At 46.9% G+C, this 19,915-nt stretch overlaps 2 protein-coding genes across 3 annotated transcripts in view; one reads left to right on the top strand and one right to left on the bottom strand.

Moving 5' to 3' along the window:
* LOC109882469 (AP-5 complex subunit zeta-1) overlaps window positions 1–9,914 on the top strand; it is a 42,469-nt gene extending 32,555 nt beyond the window's left edge. For both annotated transcript variants that reach the window (XM_031814078.1, XM_031814079.1), the window contains 2 exons: window positions 3,260–3,456; window positions 8,491–9,914. In XM_031814078.1, the coding sequence (XP_031669938.1) occupies window positions 3,260–3,456; window positions 8,491–8,731 (438 nt within the window). In that variant the 3' untranslated portion in view covers window positions 8,732–9,914. The remainder of the gene's footprint in view (window positions 1–3,259; window positions 3,457–8,490) is intronic.
* Window positions 9,915–13,622: 3,708 nt separating this feature from the next.
* The window catches only part of LOC116359942 (monocyte to macrophage differentiation factor 2-like), a 68,623-nt gene continuing 62,330 nt past the window's right edge, over window positions 13,623–19,915 (bottom strand). Inside the window, exons 5-7 of the mRNA XM_031814077.1 lie at window positions 14,635–14,736; window positions 14,471–14,540; window positions 13,623–14,367 (exon numbers count right to left, since the gene is read on the bottom strand). Coding sequence (XP_031669937.1) covers window positions 14,167–14,367; window positions 14,471–14,540; window positions 14,635–14,736 — 373 coding nt within the window. The 3' untranslated portion in view covers window positions 13,623–14,166. The remainder of the gene's footprint in view (window positions 14,368–14,470; window positions 14,541–14,634; window positions 14,737–19,915) is intronic.

Raw genomic sequence — 19,915 nt, 5'->3', positions numbered from 1 at the left:
CTGATATACACACTATACTATACACACTATACTATACACACTATACTATACACACTGATATACACACTATACTATACACACTGATATATATACTATACACACTATACTATACACACTATACTATACACACTACTATACACACTATACTATACACACTGATATACACTATACTATACACACTATACTACGCACACTCTACTATACACACTGATATACACACTATACTATACACACTATACTATACACACTATACTATACACCCTATACTATACACACTATACTATACACACTGATATACACACTATACTATACACACTATACTATACACATAATATACACGCTGATATACACACTATACTATACACACTATACTATACACACTATACTATACACACTATACTATACACACTATACTATACACACTGATATACACACTGATATACACTCTACTATACACACTATACTATACACACTGATATACACTATACTATACACACTGATATACACACTGATATACACACTATACTATACACACTATACTATACACACTATACTATACACACTATACTATACACACTGATATACACACTGATATACACACTGATATACACACTGATATACACACTATACTATACACACTATACTATACACACTGATATACACACTATACTATACACACTATACTATACACACTGATATACACACTCTACTATACACACTATACTATACACACTATACTATACACACTGATATACACACTATACTATACACACTATACTATACACACTGATATACACACTACTATACACACTGATATACACACTGATATACACACTATACTATACACACTATACTATACACACTATACTATACACACTATACTATACACACTGATATACACACTATACTATACACACTATACTATACACACTATACTATACACACTCTACTATACACACTATACTATACACACTGATATACACTATACTATACACACTGATATACACACTATACTATACACACTATACTATACACACTATACTATACACACTGATATACACACTATACTATACACACTGATATACACACTATACTATACACACTATACTATACACACTATACTATACACACTGATATACACACTATACTATACACACTGATATATATACTATACACACTATACTATACACACTATACTATACACACTACTATACACACTATACTATACACACTGATATACACTATACTATACACACTATACTACGCACACTCTACTATACACACTGATATACACACTATACTATACACACTATACTATACACACTATACTATACACCCTATACTATACACACTATACTATACACACTGATATACACACTATACTATACACACTATACTATACACATAATATACACGCTGATATACACACTATACTATACACACTATACTATACACACTATACTATACACACTATACTATACTATACACACTGATATACACACTGATATACACTCTACTATACACACTATACTATACACACTGATATACACTATACTATACACACTGATATACACACTATACTATACACACTGATACACACTATACTATACACACTGATACACACTATACTATACACACTCTACTATACACACTATACTATACACACTACTATACACACTGATATACACACTATACTATACACACTATACTATACGCACTGATATACACACTATACTATACACACTGATATACACACTATACTATACACACTACTATACACACTGATATACACACTATACACACTGATATACACACTATACTATACACACTGATATACACACTATACTATACACACTATACTATACACACTATACTATACACACTGATATACACACTATACTATACACACTACTATACACACTGATATACACACTGATATACACACTGATATACACACTGATATACACACTGATATACACACTATACTATACACACTATACTATACACACTGATATACACACTATACTATACACACTATACTATACACACTGATATACACACTCTACTATACACACTATACTATACACACTATACTATACACACTGATATACACACTATACTATACACACTATACTATACACACTGATATACACACTACTATACACACTGATATACACACTGATATACACACTATACTATACACACTATACTATACACACTATACTATACACACTGATATACACACTATACTATACACACTATACTATACACACTATACTATACACACTCTACTATACACACTATACTATACACACTGATATACACTATACTATACACACTGATATACACACTATACTATACACACTATACTATACACACTATACTATACACACTGATATACACACTATACTATACACACTGATATACACACTATACTATACACACTATACTATACACACTATACTATACACACTGATATACACACTATACTATACACACTATACTATACACACTATACTATACACCCTATACTATACACACTATACTATACACACTGATATACACACTATACTATACACACTACTATACACACTGATATACACACTATACTATACACACTGATATACACACTATACTATACACACTATACTATACACACTATACTATACACACTATACTATACACACTGATATACACACTATACTATACACACTATACTATACACACTGATATACACACTATACTATACGCACTGATATACACACTATATTATACACACTGATATACACTCTACTATACACACTATACTATACACACTGATATACACACTATACTATACACATTATACTATACACACTATACTATACACACTATACTATACACACTCTACTATACACACTGATATACACACTATACTATACACACTGATATACACACTATACTATACACACTGATATACACACTATACTATACACACTGATATACACACTATACTATACACACTATACTATACACACTGATATACACACTATACTATACACACTCTACTATACACACTCTACTATACACACTGATATACACACTATGATATAAACAATATACTATACACACTCTACTATACACACTACACACACTATGCTATACACACTCACACATACTCACACTAGAGAAACCTTTACAGACACATGGTGACAGATCGAGACTGTGTGTGTGTGTGTGTGTGTGTGTGTGCCTGTGTGTGTCTGTGTGTGCGTGCTAGGTGTGGGTGCTAGGTGAGTACCTGTCGGTGTCATTTGACTCTCGGTGTTCCGTGGATCTGGTTACTTCCTGTTTCGAGGCATTGGAGGCAGTCCTCTTCGAGATCACTTCCTCTGGAAGCCCCTCCCCCAGGGTGGTTACCTCCTTGCTGAGCGCGCTCGCTAAACTGGCTTCCCGTTCCCACGACCTCATACCCAGGTAACACACACACACACAATGGGCTTCTCGTTCCCACGACCTCATAACCAGATAACACACACACACACACACAATGAGTTTCTCGTTCCCACGACCTCATACCCAGGTAACACACACACATACACACACACAATGGGCTTCTCGTTCCCACGACCTCATTCCCAGGTAACACACACACACACACACACACACACACACAATGGGCTTCTCGTTCCCACGACCTCATTCCCAGGTAACACACACACACAATGGGCTTCCCTTTCCCACGACCTCATACTCAGGTAACACACACACACACACAATGGGCTTCCCGTTCCCACGACCTCATACCCAGGTAACACACACACACACACACAATGGGCTTCCCTTTCCCACGACCTCATACTCAGGTAACACACACACACACACACACACAATGGGCTTCCCGTTCCCACGACCTCATACCCAGGTAACACACACACACACACACAATGGGCTTCCCGTTCCCACGACCTCATACCCAGGTAACACACACACACACACACACACACACACACACACACACACACAATGGGCTTTCAGAGTGTTGCATTATATGTTTGAAATGGAACTTCAAATTGCTCTAGTGGCTTCCTACCTACTGCACCATGCAGCCATCAGGCCTACAGGCTCACTGCTCTTGTAGCTCCCTACCTACTGTACCATGCAGCCATCAGGCCTACTGTACCATGCAGCCATCAGGCCTACAGGCTCACTGCTGTAGTAGCTCTCTACCTACTGCACCATGCAGCCATCAGGCCTACTGCACCATGCAGCCATCAGGCCTACTGCACCATGCAGCCATCAGGCCTACTGCACCATGCAGCCATCAGGCCTACAGGCTCACTGCTGTAGTAGCTCCCTACCTACTGTACCATGCAGCCATCAGGTCTACTGCACCATGCAGCCATCAGGCCTACTGTACCATGCAGCCATCAGGCCTACAGGCTCACTGCTCTAGTAGCTCCCTACCTACTGTACCATGCAGCCATCAGGCCTACTGTACCATGCAGCCATCAGGCCTACAGGCTCACTGCTGTAGTAGCTCTCTACCTACTGCACCATGCAGCCATCAGGCCTACTGCACCATGCAGCCATCAGGCCTACAGGCTCACTGCTGTAGTAGCTCTCTACCTACTGCACCATGCAGCCATCAGGCCTACTGCACCATGCAGCCATCAGGCCTACTGCACCATGCAGCCATCAGGCCTACTGCACCATGCAGCCATCAGGCCTACAGGCTCACTGCTGTAGTAGCTCCCTACCTACTGTACCATGCAGCCATCAGGCCTACTGCACCATGCAGCCATCAGGCCTACTGTACCATGCAGCCATCAGGCCTACAGGCTCACTGCTCTAGTAGCTCCCTACCTACTGTACCATGCAGCCATCAGGCCTACTGTACCATGCAGCCATCAGGCCTACAGGCTCACTGCTGTAGTAGCTCTCTACCTACTGCACCATGCAGCCATCAGGCCTACTGCACCATGCAGCCATCAGGCCTACTGTACCATGCAGCCATCAGGCCTACTGTACCATGCAGCCATCAGGCCTACAGGCTCACTGCTGTAGTAGTTCCCTACCTACTGCACCATGCAGCCATCAGGCCTACAGGCTCACTGCTGTAGTAGCTCCCTACCTACTGCACCATGCAGCCATCAGGCCTACTGTACCATGCAGCCATCAGGCCTACAGGCTCACTGCTGTAGTAGCTCCCTACCTAATGTACCATGCAGCCATCAGGCCTACTGTACCATGCAGCCATCAGGCGTACTGTACCATGCAGCCATCAGGCCTACAGGCTCACTGCTGTAGTAGCTCCCTACCTACTGTACCATGCAGCCATCAGGCCTACTGCACCATGCAGCCATCAGGCCTACTGCACCATGCAGCCATCAGTCCTACTGCACCATGCAGCCATCAGGCCTACAGGCTCACTGCTGTAGTAGCTCCCTACCTACTGTACCATGCAGCCATCAGGCCTACTGTACCCTGCAGCCATCAGGCCTACAGGCTCACTGCTGTAGTAGCTCCCTACCTACTGTACCATGCAGCCATCAGGCCTACTGTACCATGCAGCCATCAGGCCTACTGTACCATGCAGCCATCAGGCCTACAGGCTCACTGCTGTAGTAGCTCCCTACCTACTGTACCATGCAGCCATCAGGCCTACTGTACCATGCAGCCATCAGGCCTACTGTACCATGCAGCCATCAGGCCTACAGGCTCACTGCTGTAGTAGCTCCCTACCTACTGTACCCTGCAGCCATCAGGCCTACTGTACCATGCAGCCATCAGGCCTACTGTACCATGCAGCCATCAGTCCTACTGCACCATGCGGCCATCAGGCCTACAGGCTCACTGCTGTAGTAGCTCCCTACCTACTGTACCATGCAGCCATCAGGCCTACTGTACCATGCAGCCATAAGGCCTACAGGCTCACTGCTGTAGTAGCTCCCTACCTACTGTACCATGCAGCCATCAGGCCTACAGGCTCACTGCTGTAGTAGCTCCCTACCTACTGTACCATGCAGCCATCAGGCCTACTGCACCATGCAGCCATCAGGCCTACTGTACCATGTAGCCATCAGGCCTACAGGCTCACTGCTGTAGTAGCTCCCTACCTACTGCACCATGCAGCCATCAGGCCTACTGCACCATGCAGCCATCAGGCCTACTGCACCATGCAGCCATCAGGCCTACTGTACCATGCAGCCATCAGGCCTACAGGCTCACTGCTGTAGTAGCTCCCTACCTACTGCACCATGCAGCCATCAGGCCTACAGGCTCACTGCTGTAGTAGCTTCCTACCTACTGTACCATGCAGCCATCAGGCCTACAGGCTCACTGCTGTAGTAGCTCCCTACCTACTGTACCATGCAGCCATCAGGCCTACTGCACCATGCAGCCATCAGTCCTACTGCACCATGCAGCCATCAGTCCTACTGCACCATGCAGCCATCAGGCCGACAGGCTCACTGCTGTAGTAGCTCCCTACCTACTGCACCCTGCAGCCACCAGGCCTACAGGCTCACTGCTGTAGTAGCTCCCTACCTACTGTACCATGCAGCCATCAGGCCTACTGTACCATGCAGCCATCAGGCCTACTGTACCCTGCAGCCATCAGGCCTACAGGCTCACTGCTGTAGTAGCTCCCTACCTACTGCACCATGCAGCCATCAGTCCTACTGTACCATGCAGCCATCAGGCCTACAGTTTCACGGCTGTAGTAGCTCCCTACCTACTGCACCATGCAGCCATCAGGCCTACAGGCTCACTGCTGTAGTAGCTCCCTACCTACTGCACCATGCAGCCATCAGGCCTACTGTACCCTGCAGCCATCAGGCCTACAGGCTCACTGCTGTAGTAGCTCCCTACCTACTGCACCATGCAGCCATCAGGCCTACTGTACCATGCAGCCATCAGGCCTACAGGCTCACTGCTGTAGTAGCTCCCTACCTACTGCACCATGCAGCCATCAGGCCTACTGTACCATGCAGCCATCAGGCCTACTGTACCATGCAGCCATCAGACCTACTGCACCATGCAGCCATCAGGCCTACTGTACCATGCAGCCATCAGGCCTACAGGCTCACTGCTGTAGTAGCTCCCTACCTACTGTACCATGCAGCCATCAGGCCTACTGCACCATGCAGCCATCAGGCCTACTGAACCATGCAGCCATCAGGCCTACTGCACCATGCAGCCATCAGGCCTACAGGCTCACTGCTGTAGTAGCTCCCTACCTACTGTACCATGCAGCCATCAGGCCTACTGCACCATGCAGCCATCAGGCCTACTGTACCATGCAGCCATCAGGCCCACAGGCTCACTGCTGTAGTAGCTCCCTACCTACTGTACCATGCAGCCCTCAGTCCTACTGTACCATGCAGCCATCAGGCCTACTGTACCATGCAGCCATCAGGCCTACTGTACCATGCAGCCATCAGTCATACAGGCTCACTGCTGTAGTAGCTCCCTACCTACTGCACCATGCAGCTATCAGGCCTACTGTACCATGCAGCCATCAGGCCTACTGTACCATGCAGCCATCAGGCCTACAGGCTCACTGCTGTAGTAGCTCCCTACCTACTGCACCATGCAGCCATCAGGCCTACAGGCTCACTGCTCTAGTGGCTTCCTACCTACTGTACCATGCAGCCATCAGGCCTACTGTACCATGCAGCCATCAGGCCTACAGGCTCACTGCTGTAGTAGCTCCCTACCTACTGTACCATGCAGCCATCAGGCCTACTGTACCCTGCAGCCATCAGGCCTACAGGCTCACTGCTGTAGTAGCTCCCTACCTACTGCACCATGCAGCCATCAGGCCTACTGTACCATGCAGCCATCAGGCCTACTGTACCATGCAGCCATCAGGCCTACAGGCTCACTGCTGTAGTAGCTCCCTACCTACTGCACCATGCAGCCATCAGGCCTACTGCACCATGCAGCCATCAGGCCTACAGGCTCACTGCTGTAGTAGCTCCCTACCTACTGCACCATGCAGCCATCAGGCCTACTGTACCATGCAGCCACCAGGCCTACTGCACCATGCAGCCATCAGGCCTACAGGCTCACTGCTGTAGTAGCTCCCTACCTACTGCACCATGCAGCCATCAGGCCTACTGCACCATGCAGCCATCAGGCCTACTGTACCATGCAGCCATCAGGCCTACTGCACCATGCAGCCATCAGGCCTACAGGCTCACTGCTGTAGTAGCTCCCTACCTACTGTACCATGCAGCCATCAGGCCTACTGCACCATGCATCCATCAGGCCTACTGTACCATGCAGCCATCAGGCCTGCTGTACCATGCAGCCATCAGGCCTACTGTACCATGCAGCCATCAGGCCTACTGTACCATGCAGCCATCTGTACCATGCAGCCAGCCATCAGTCCTACTGCACCATACAGGCTACAGTCACAAATTACACACACAATAGCCAGTCACTACAGCCGTTCGTGTGTGTGTGTGTGTGTGTGTGTGTGTGTGTGTTTGTGTGTGTGTGTAGGGTTTCTCTGTTCCTCTCTAAGCTTCGTAGCGGAGCAGTCTCCTGGTGTGGCAGTGAGGAGGATGTTGTCGCCGTAGTGACCAGAGGGGAGGAGTTATGGTCGCTGCTGAAACTTCCGAGCGTGGCGCTGAGTGTTCTAACCCCGCCTTCCCTCGCCACCTCCCCCCGCTGGCACCGAGACGCCAACGCAACGCTGCCACCTCGACTCAGAACACTGACTGGCCTCACACACACACGCTAAAATATAATCACACATAGACCTTAAATCATTTATGTTCATTAAATGTACTGTATGTTTTCAATATCTTGTTATTATACAGTGAGGGCCAAAAGTATTGGGACAGTGACGTTGTTGTTGTTGCAACATAATCTGACACAACCAAAACAAACAGGACATCCAACCCCTTTGTAGAGTTACAAGCTTGATGTAGTTATTGAAGGAATATGGGACCAAATACTAAATGTTTCACTGATGTACTACACAAGTCCATTTTCCCCAATGCTTTTGGTCCCCTAAAATGGGGGGGACTATGTACAAAAAATGCTGTAATTTCTAAATGTTTCACCTGATATGGACGGGAATAGCCTTAAAGCTGACATTCTGCACTTTAACCTCAGTCATTGTATCAACGTGTTGGAGTACAGAGCCTAAACAACAACAACAACATGTCACTGTTCCAATACTTTGAGATCACTGTCTTTGTTTACACACATTTTATAGATCTGTTTTAAATCAACAGTTTCTCTGATAGAAGATCATAGATACAGGAATGACTGAGCCATCTAGATATAGTTATACTAGACAGGACTGACTGAGACATCTAGATATAGTTATACTAGACAGGACTGACTGAGCCATCTAGATATAGTTATACTAGACAGGACTGACTGAGACATCTAGATATAGTTATACTAGACAGGAATGACTGAGCCATCTAGATATAGTTATACTAGACAGGACTGACAGACATCTAGATATAGTTATACTAGACAGGACTGACTGAGACATCTAGATATAGTTATACTAGACAGGACTGACTGAGACATCTAGATATAGTTATACTAGACAGGACTGACTGAGCCATCTAGATATAGTTATACTAGACAGGACTGACTGAGACATCTAGATATAGTTATACTAGACAGGACTGACTGAGACATCTAGATATAGTTATACTAGACAGGACTGACTGAGACATCTAGATATAGTTATACTAGACAGGACTGACTGAGACATCTAGATATAGTTATACTAGACAGGACTGACTGAGCCATCTAGATATAGTTAGCTCAGTCAGTCCTGTCTAGTATATCTATAATGACAGACATCTACAGTGCCTTCAGAAAGTCTACCTTTTTGTGTTACAGCCTGAATTTAAATGTAAAGGTTTCAGTATAAAGGTACCACAGTATTACTCCTTAAAGGTGTCAGTATTACTCCTTAAAGGTGTCAGTATAAAGGTACCACGGTATTACTCCTTAAAGGTGTCAGTGTAAAGGTACCACGGTATTACTCCTTAAAGGTGTCAGTATTACTCCTTAAAGGTGTCAGTATAAAGGTACCACAGTATTACTCCTTAAAGGTGTCAGTATAAAGGTACCACAGTCTTACTCCTTAAAGGTGTCAGTGTAAAGGTACCACAGTATTACTCCTTAAAGGTGTCAGTATAAAGGTACCACAGTATTACCCCTTAAAGGTGTCAGTATAAAGGTACCACAGTATTACCCCTTAAAGGTGTCAGTATAAAGGTACCACAGTACTACTCCTTAAAGGTGTCAGTATAAAGGTACCACAGTATTACTCCTTAAAGGTACCACAGTATTACTCCTTAAAGGTGTCAGTATAAAGGTACCACAGTATTACCCCTTAAAGGTGTCAGTATAAAGGTACCACAGTATTACTAATTAAAGGTGTCAGTGTAAAGGTACCACAGTAGTACTCCTTAAAGGTGTCAATATAAAGGTACCACAGTATTACCCCTTAAAGGTGTCAGTATAAAGGTACCACAGTATTACCCCTTAAAGGTGTCAGTATTACTCCTTAAAGGTGTCAGTATAAAGGTACCACAGTATTACTCCTTAAAGGTGTCAGTATAATGGTACCACAGTATTACTCCTTAAAGGTGTCAGTATAATGGTACCACAGTATTACTCCTTAAAGGTGTCTGATTCCTGTCTCTAATTGGACAAAGACAGAGATCCTTCTGGTTGTTCACTGATTCCTGTCTCTAATTGGACAGAGATCCTTCTGGTAGTTGACTGACTCCTGTCTCTAATTGGACAAAGAGAAAGATCCTTCTGGTAGTTCATTGATTCCTGTTTTCTAATTGGACAGAGATCCTTCTGGTAGTTGACTGACTCCTGTCTCTAATTGGACAAAGAGAAAGATTCTTCTGGTAGTTCATTGATTCCTGTTTTCTAATTGGACAGAGATCCAATTCAAATTTTATTGGTCACATACACATGGTTAGCAGATGTTAATGCAAGTGTGGTGAAATGCTTGTGCTTCTAGTTCCGACAATGCAGTAATAATCAACGAGTAATCTAACATTTTCACAATAGCTACCTTATACACACATGTGTAAGGGAATGAAGAATATGTACATAAAGATATATGGATGAGCGATGGCCATATATAACCCATATAAACATTATATTAAGTGGCATTGTTTAAAGTGACTAGTGATACATTTATTACATACATTTTCATTATTAAAGTGGATGGAGTTGAGTCAGTGTGTTGGCAGCAGCCACTCAATGTTAGTGATGGCTGTTTAACAGTCTGATGGCCTTGAGATAGAGAGTTGAGTCAGTGTGTTGGCAGCAGCCACTCAATGTTAGTGGTGGCTGTTTAACAGTCTGATGGCCTTGAGACAGAGAGTTGAGTCAGTGTGTTGGCAGCAGCCACTCAATGTTAGTGGTGGCTGTTTAACAGTCTGATGGCTTGGAGACAGAGAGTTGAGTCAGTATGTTGGCAGCAGTCACTCAATGTTAGTGGTGGCTGTTTAACAGTCTGATGGCCTTGAGACAGAGAGTTGAGTCAGTGTGTTGGCAGCAGCCACTCAATGTTAGTGGTGGCTGTTTAACAGTCTGATGGCCTTGAGATAGAGAGTTGAGTCAGTATGTTGGCAGCAGCCACTCAATGTTAGTGGTGGCTGTTTAACAGTCTGATGGCCTTGAGACAGAGAGTTGAGTCAGTGTGTTGGCAGCAGCCACTCAATGTTAGTGGTGGCTGTTTAACAGTCTGATGGCTTGGAGACAGAGAGTTGAGTCAGTGTGTTGGCAGCAGCCACTCAATGTTAGTGGTGGCTGTTTAACAGTCTGATGGCCTTGAGACAGAGAGTTGAGTCAGTGTGTTGGCAGCAGCCACTCAATGTTAGTGATGGCTGTTTAACAGTCTGATGGCCTTGAGACAGAGAGTTGAGTCAGTGTGTTGGCAGCAGCCACTCAATGTTAGTGGTGGCTGTTTAACAGTCTGATGGCCTTGAGACAGAGAGTTGAGTCAGTGTGTTGGCAGCAGCCACTCAATGTTAGTGGTGGCTGTTTAACAGTCTGATGGCCTTGAGATAGAGAGTTGAGTCAGCATGTTGGCAGTAGCCACTCAATGTTAGTGGTGGCTGTTTAACAGTCTGATGGCCTTGAGACAGAGAGTTGAGTCAGTGTGTTGGCAGCAGCCACTCAATGTTAGTGGTGGCTGTTTAACAGTCTGATGGCCTTGAGACAGAGAGTTGAGTCAGTATGTTGGCAGCAGCCACTCAATGTTAGTGGTGGCTGTTTAACAGTCTGATGGCCTTGAGATAGAGAGTTGAGTCAGTATGTTGGCAGCAGCCACTCAATGTTAGTGGTGGCTGTTTAACAGTCTGATGGCCTTGAGACAGAGAGTTGAGTCAGTGTGTTGGCAGCAGCCACTCAATGTTAGTGGTGGCTGTTTAACAGTCTGATGGCCTTGAGATAGAGAGTTGAGTCAGTGTGTTGGCAGCAGCCACTCAATGTTAGTGATGGCTGTTTAACAGTCTGATGGCTTGGAGACAGAGAGTTGAGTCAGTGTGTTGGCAGCAGCCACTCAATGTTAGTGGTGGCTGGTTAACAGTCTGATGGCCTTGAGACAGAGAGTTGAGTCAGTGTGTTGGCAGCAGCCACTCAATGTTAGTGGTGGCTGTTTAACAGTCTGATGGCTTGGAGACAGAGAGTTGAGTCAGTGTGTTGGCAGCAGCCACTCAATGTTAGTGGTGGCTGTTTAACAGTCTGATGGCTTGGAGACAGAGAGTTGAGTCAGTGTGTTGGCAGCAGCCACTCAATGTTAGTGGTGGCTGTTTAACAGTCTGATGGCTTGGAGACAGAGAGTTGAGTCAGTGTGTTGGCAGCAGCCACTCAATGTTAGTGGTGGCTGGTTAACAGTCTGATGGCCTTGAGACAGAGAGTTGAGTCAGTGTGTTGGCAGCAGCCACTCAATGTTAGTGATGGCTGTTTAACAGTCTGATGGCCTTGAGACAGAGAGTTGAGTCAGTGTGTTGGCAGCAGCCACTCAATGTTAGTGGTGGCTGTTTAACAGTCTGATGGCCTTGAGATAGAGAGTTGAGTCAGTATGTTGGCAGCAGCCACTCAATGTTAGTGATGGCTGTTTAACAGTCTGATGGCCTTGAGACAGAGAGTTGAGTCAGTATGTTGGCAGCAGCCACTCAATGTTAGTGGTGGCTGTTTAACAGTCTGATGGCCTTGAGACAGAGAGTTGAGTCAGTATGTTGGCAGCAGCCACTCAATGTTAGTGGTGGCTGTTTAACAGTCTGATGGCCTTGGAGACAGAGAGATGAGTCAGTGTGTTGGCAGCAGCCACTCAATGTTAGTGGTGGCTGTTTAACAGTCTGATGGCCTTGAGACAGAGAGTTGAGTCAGTATGTTGGCAGTAGCCACTCAATGTTAGTGGTGGCTGTTTAACAGTCTGATGGCCTTGAGACAGAGAGTTGAGTCAGTATGTTGGCAGCAGCCACTCAATGTTAGTGGTGGCTGTTTAACAGTCTGATGGCCTTGAGACAGAGAGTTGAGTCAGTATGTTGGCAGCAGCCACTCAATGTTAGTGGTGGCTGTTTAACAGTCTGATGGCCTTGAGATAGAAGCTGTTTTTCAGTCTCTTGGTCCCTGCTTTGATGCACCTGTACTGACCTCGCCTTCTGGATGATAGCATGGTGAACAGGCAGTGGCTCGGGTGGTTGTTGTCCTTGATGATCTTTATGGTAATTCATTGATTCTTGTCTCTAATTGGACAGAGATCCTTCAATTCACTGATTCCTGTTTCTAATTGGACAGAGATCCTTCTGGTAGTTGACTGATTCCTGTCTCTAATTGGACAGAGATCCTTCAGTTCACTGATTCCTGTCTCTAATTGGACAGAGATCCTTCTGGTAGTTGACTGATTCCTGTCAACTCTTAAAGAATTGGACAGAGTTCACTAATTCCTGTCTCTAATTGGTCAGAGATCCTTCTGGTGTGGAACATACAGGCATTATATAATCAAAGCCTGTTTCCAGCATGTTGGTAACTGTGGTACTTCTACTAATAATTGTAAGAGTTGGATGTGGTGATGTCATCATGTAAACAGTCAGACCAGATCCCTGTTTAGCTAGCACCACGGTAGGTGTGTGTCTCAGTGTCCAGGTGTGTACAGGACCAGATCCATGTTTAGCTAGCACCACGGTAGGTGTGTGTCTCAGTGTACAGGTGTCTCCAGATAGCGTAGTAGTGTGTAGCTGCTCCCATGGCAACGAACAGGTGCCAGATGGCGTGAGCGAATGGGACGACTCCATCGCTCTTAAAGAAGGCCACACCCACTACGTAGAAAATCCCACCCACCGCCAGCTCACACAAACCTGCCCTGTCCGCCTGCAACAAACACGATCAGGGTTTAGGGGATAAACTCCTTTGAAAGCTTGACCATTGACTTTAGGTAAATGTTTCTGGACAATCAATGGTGTGTGTGTGTTACCATGGACAGGATGACAAGTGCAGGCCCCGCCCCCATGGCCACGTATCCTAGTAACTCCAACAGTTTATACCTGCAGGGAGTAACATCACCTGAGATTATTAAGGGAGAGTGGTGTGTGTGTACGTGCGTGCGCGTGAGTGTGTGTGTGTGTGTGTGTGTGGTACCTCTCGTGGAAGTAGAAGACGTATGTGGAGCCGATAACTGCCATGATCCAGATAATCCATCGCATGTGACTCGACCACGGACCCAACTCCCTCAGCATCAACCTAGAAACACATGACCACGGACCCAACTCCCTCAGCATCAACCTAGAAACACATGACCACGGACCCAACTCCCTCAGCGTCAACCTAGAAACACATGACCACGGACCCAACTCCCTCAGCGTCAACCTAGAAACACATGACCACGGACCCAACTCCCTCAGCATCAACCTAGAAACCAGGGACCCAACTCCCTCAGCATCAACCTAGAAACACGGACCCAACTCCCTCATCATTAACCTAGAAATACATGACCACGGACCCAACTCCCTCAGCATCAACCTAGAAGCACATGACCAGGGACCCAACTCCCTCAGCATCAACCTAGAAACACATGACCACGGACCCAACTCCCTCATCATCAACCTAGAAACACATGACCACGGACCCAACTCCCTCATCATTAACCTAGAAGCACATGACCACGGACCCAACTCCCTCAGCATCAACCTAGAAACACATGACCACGGACCCAACTCCCTCAGCATCAACCTAGAAACACATGACCACGGACCCAACTCCCTCAGCATCAACCTAGAAACACATGACCACGGACCCAACTCCCTCATCATCAACCTAGAACCACGGACCCAACTCCCTCAGCATCAACCTAGAAACACATGACCATGGACCCAACTCCCTCAGCATCAACCCAGAAACACATGACCACGGACCCAACTCCCTCAGCATCAACCTAGAAACACATGACCACATACCCAACTCCCTCAGCATCAACCTAGAAACACGGACCCATTCCCTCATCATTAACCTAGAAACACATGACCACGGACCCAACTCCCTCATCATTAACCTAGAAACACATGACCACGGACCCAACTCCCTCAGCATCAACCTAGAAACACATGACCACGGACCCAAATCCCTCAGCATCAACCTAGAAACACATGACCACGGACCCAACTCCCTCAGCATCAACCTAGAAACACATGACCATGGCCCCAACTCCCTCAGCATCAACCTAGAAACACATGACCACGGACCCAACTCCCTCATCATTAACCTAGAAACACATGACCACGGACCCAACTCCCTCAGCATCAACCTAGAAACACATGACCACGGACCCAACTCCCTCAGCATCAACCTAGAAACACATGACCACGGACCCAACTCCCTCAGCATCAACCTAGAAACACATGACCACGGACCCCAACTCCCTCATCATTAACCTAGAAACACATGACCACGGACCCAACTCCCTCAGCATCAACCTAGAAAACACATGACCACGGACCCAACTCCCTCAGCATCAATCTAGAAACACATGACCACAGACCCAACTCCCTCAGCATCAACCTAGAAACACATGACCACGGACCCAACTCCCTCAGCATCAACCTAGAAACACATGACCACGGACCCAACTCCCTCATCATCAACCTAGAACCACGGACCCAACTCCCTCAGCATCAACCTAGAAACACATGACCATGGACCCAACTCCCTCAGCATCAACCCAGAAACACATGACCACGGACCCAACTCCCTCAGCATCAACCTAGAAACACATGACCACATACCCAACTCCCTCAGCATCAACCTAGAAACACGGACCCATTCCCTCATCATTAACCTAGAAACACATGACCACGGACCCAACTCCCTCATCATTAACCTAGAAACACATGACCACGGACCCAACTCCCTCAGCATCAACCTAGAAACACATGACCACGGACCCAACTCCCTCATCATTAACCTAGAAACACATGACCATGGACCCAACTCCCTCAGCATCAACCTAGAAACACATGACCACGGACCCAACTACCCTCATCATTAACCTAGAAACACATGACCACGGACCCAACTCCCTCAGCATCAACCTAGAAACACATGACCCACGGACCCAACTCCCTCAGCATCAACCTAGAAACACATGACCATGGCCCCAACTCCCTCAGCATCAACCTAGAAACACATGACCACGGACCCAACTCCCTCATCATTAACCTAGAAACACATGACCACGGACCCAACTCCCTCAGCATCAACCTAGAAAACACATGACCACGGACCCAACTCCCTCAGCATCAACCTAGAAACACATGACCACGGACCCAACTCCCTCAGCATCAACCTAGAAACACATGACCACGGACCCAACTCCCTCATCATTAACCTAGAAACACATGACCACGGACCCAACTCCCTCAGCATCACCTAGAAAACACATGACCACGGACCCAACTCCCTCAGCATCAACCTAGAAACACATGACCACGGACCCAACTCCCTCAGCATCAACCAGAAACACATGACCATGGACCCAACTCCCTCAGCATCAACCCTAGAAACACATGACCACGGACCCAACTCCCTCATCATTAACCTAGAAACACATGACCACGGACCCAACTCCCCTCAGCATCAACCTAGAAACACATGACCACGGACCCACACTCCTCAGCATCAACCTAGAACACATGACCACGGACCCAACTCCCTCAGCATCAACCTAGAAACACATGACCATGGCCCCCAACTCCCTCAGCATCAAACCTAGAAACACATGACCACGGACCCAACTCCCTCATCATTAACTAGAAACACATGACCACGGACCCAATCTCCCTCAGCATCAACCTAGAAACACATGACCACGGTACCCAACGATCCCTCAGCATCAACCTAGAAAACACATGACCACGGACCCAACTCCCTCAGCATCAACCTAGAAACAATGACCACGGACCCACACTCCCCTCAGCATTAACCTAGAAACACATGACCACGGACCCAACTCCCTCAGCATCAACCTAGAAACACATGACCACGGACTCCAACTCCCTCAGCATCAATCTAGAAACACATGACCACAGACCCAACTCCCTCAGCATCAACTAGAAACACATGACCACGGACCCAACTCCCTCAGCATCAACCTAGAAAACACATGACCACGGACCCAACTCCCTCATCATCAACCTAGAAACCCACGGACCCAACTCCCTCAGCATCAACTAGAAACACATGACCATGGACCCAACTCCCTCAGCATCAACCCAGAAACACACATGACCCACGGACCCAACTCCCTCAGCATCAAACCTAGAAACACATGACCACATACCCAACTCCTCTCAGCATCAACCTAGAAACACGGACCCATTCCCATCCATCATTAACCTAGAAGAACACATGACCCGGACGGACGCACACACATCTCCTCATCATTTAACCTAGAACACAGGACCACGGACCCAACTCCCTCAGCATCAACCTAGAAACACATGGACCACGGACCCAACTCCCTCATCATTCAACCTAGAAACACATGACCACGGACCCAACTCCCTCAGCATCAACCTAGAACACATGACCACGGACCCAACTCCCTCAGCATCACCCTAGAACACATGACCACGGACCCAACTCCCTCAGCATCAACCTAGAAACACATGACCACGGACCCAACTCCTCAGCCATCAACCTAGAAACACATGACCACGGACCCCAACTCCCTCAGCATCAACCTAGAAACACATGACCACGGACCCAACTCCTCAGCATCAACCTAGAAACACATTGACCACGGACCCAACTCCCTCAGTCATCAACCTAGCAACCACGGACCCAAACTCCCTCATCATCAACCTAGAAACACATCGACCACGGACCCAACTCCCTCATCATCAACCTAGAAACACATGACCATGGACCCAACTCCCTCAGCATCAACCTAGAAACACATGACCACGGACCCAACTCCCTCAGCATCAACCTAGAAAACACAGACCACGGACCCAACTCCCTCAGCATCACCTAGAAACACATGACCACGGACCCAACTCCTCATCATCAACCTAGAAACACATGACCACGGACCCAACTCCCTCAGCATCAACCTAGAAACACATGACCACGGACCCAACTCCCTCAGCATCAACCTAGAAACACATGACCACGGACCCAACTCCCTCAGCATCAACCTAGAAACACATGACCACGGACCCAACTCCCTCAGCATCAACCTAGAAACACATGACCACGGACCCAACTCCCTCATCATCAACCTAGAAACACATGACCACGGACCCAACTCCCTCAGCATCAACCTAGAAACACATGACCACGGACCCAACTCCCTCAGCATCAACCTAGAAACACATGACCACGGACCCAACTCCCTCAGCATCAACCTAGAAACACATGACCACGGACCCAACTCCCTCAGCATCAACCTAGAAACACATGACCACGGACCCAACTCCCTCAGCATCAACCTAGAAACACATGACCACGGACCCAACTCCCTCAGCATCAACCTAGAAACACATGACCACGGACCCAACTCCCTCAGCATCAACCTAGAAACACATGACCACGGACCCAACTCCCTCAGCATCAACCTAGAAACACATGACCACGGACCCAACTCCCTCAGCATCAACCTAGAAACACATGACCACGGACCCAACTCCCTCAGCATCAACCTAGAAACACATGACCACGGACCCAACTCCCTCAGCATCAACCTAGAAACACATGACCACGGACCCAACTCCCTCAGCATCAACCTAGAAACACATGACCACGGACCCAACTCCCTCAGCATCAACCTAGAAACACATGACCACGGACCCAACTCCCTCAGCATCAACCTAGAAACACATGACCACGGACCCAACTCCCTCAGCATCAACCTAGAAACACATGACCACGGACCCAACTCCCTCAGCATCAACCTAGAAACACATGACCACGGACCCAACTCCCTCAGCATCAACCTAGAAACACATGACCACGGACCCAACTCCCTCAGCATCAACCTAGAAACACATGACCACGGACCCAACTCCCTCAGCATCAACCTAGAAACACATGACCACGGACCCAACTCCCTCAGCATCAACCTAGAAACACATGACCACGGACCCAACTCCCTCAGCATCAACCTAGAAACACATGACCACGGACCCAACTCCCTCAGCATCAACCTAGAAACACATGACCACGGACCCAACTCCCTCAGCATCAACCTAGAAACACATGACCACGGACCCAACTCCCTCAGCATCAACCTAGAAACACATGACCACGGACCCAACTCCCTCAGCATCAACCTAGAAACACATGACCACGGACCCAACTCCCTCAGCATCAACCTAGAAACACATGACCACGGACCCAACTCCCTCAGCATCAACCTAGAAACACA

The sequence above is a fragment of the Oncorhynchus kisutch genome, unplaced genomic scaffold (genome assembly GCF_002021735.2).
Source record: "Oncorhynchus kisutch isolate 150728-3 unplaced genomic scaffold, Okis_V2 Okis06b-Okis10b_hom, whole genome shotgun sequence".
Lineage (NCBI taxonomy): Eukaryota > Metazoa > Chordata > Actinopteri > Salmoniformes > Salmonidae > Oncorhynchus > Oncorhynchus kisutch.
Note: the sequence above shows the minus strand (reverse complement) of the source record. Positions and strands in the feature narration are given on the sequence as shown.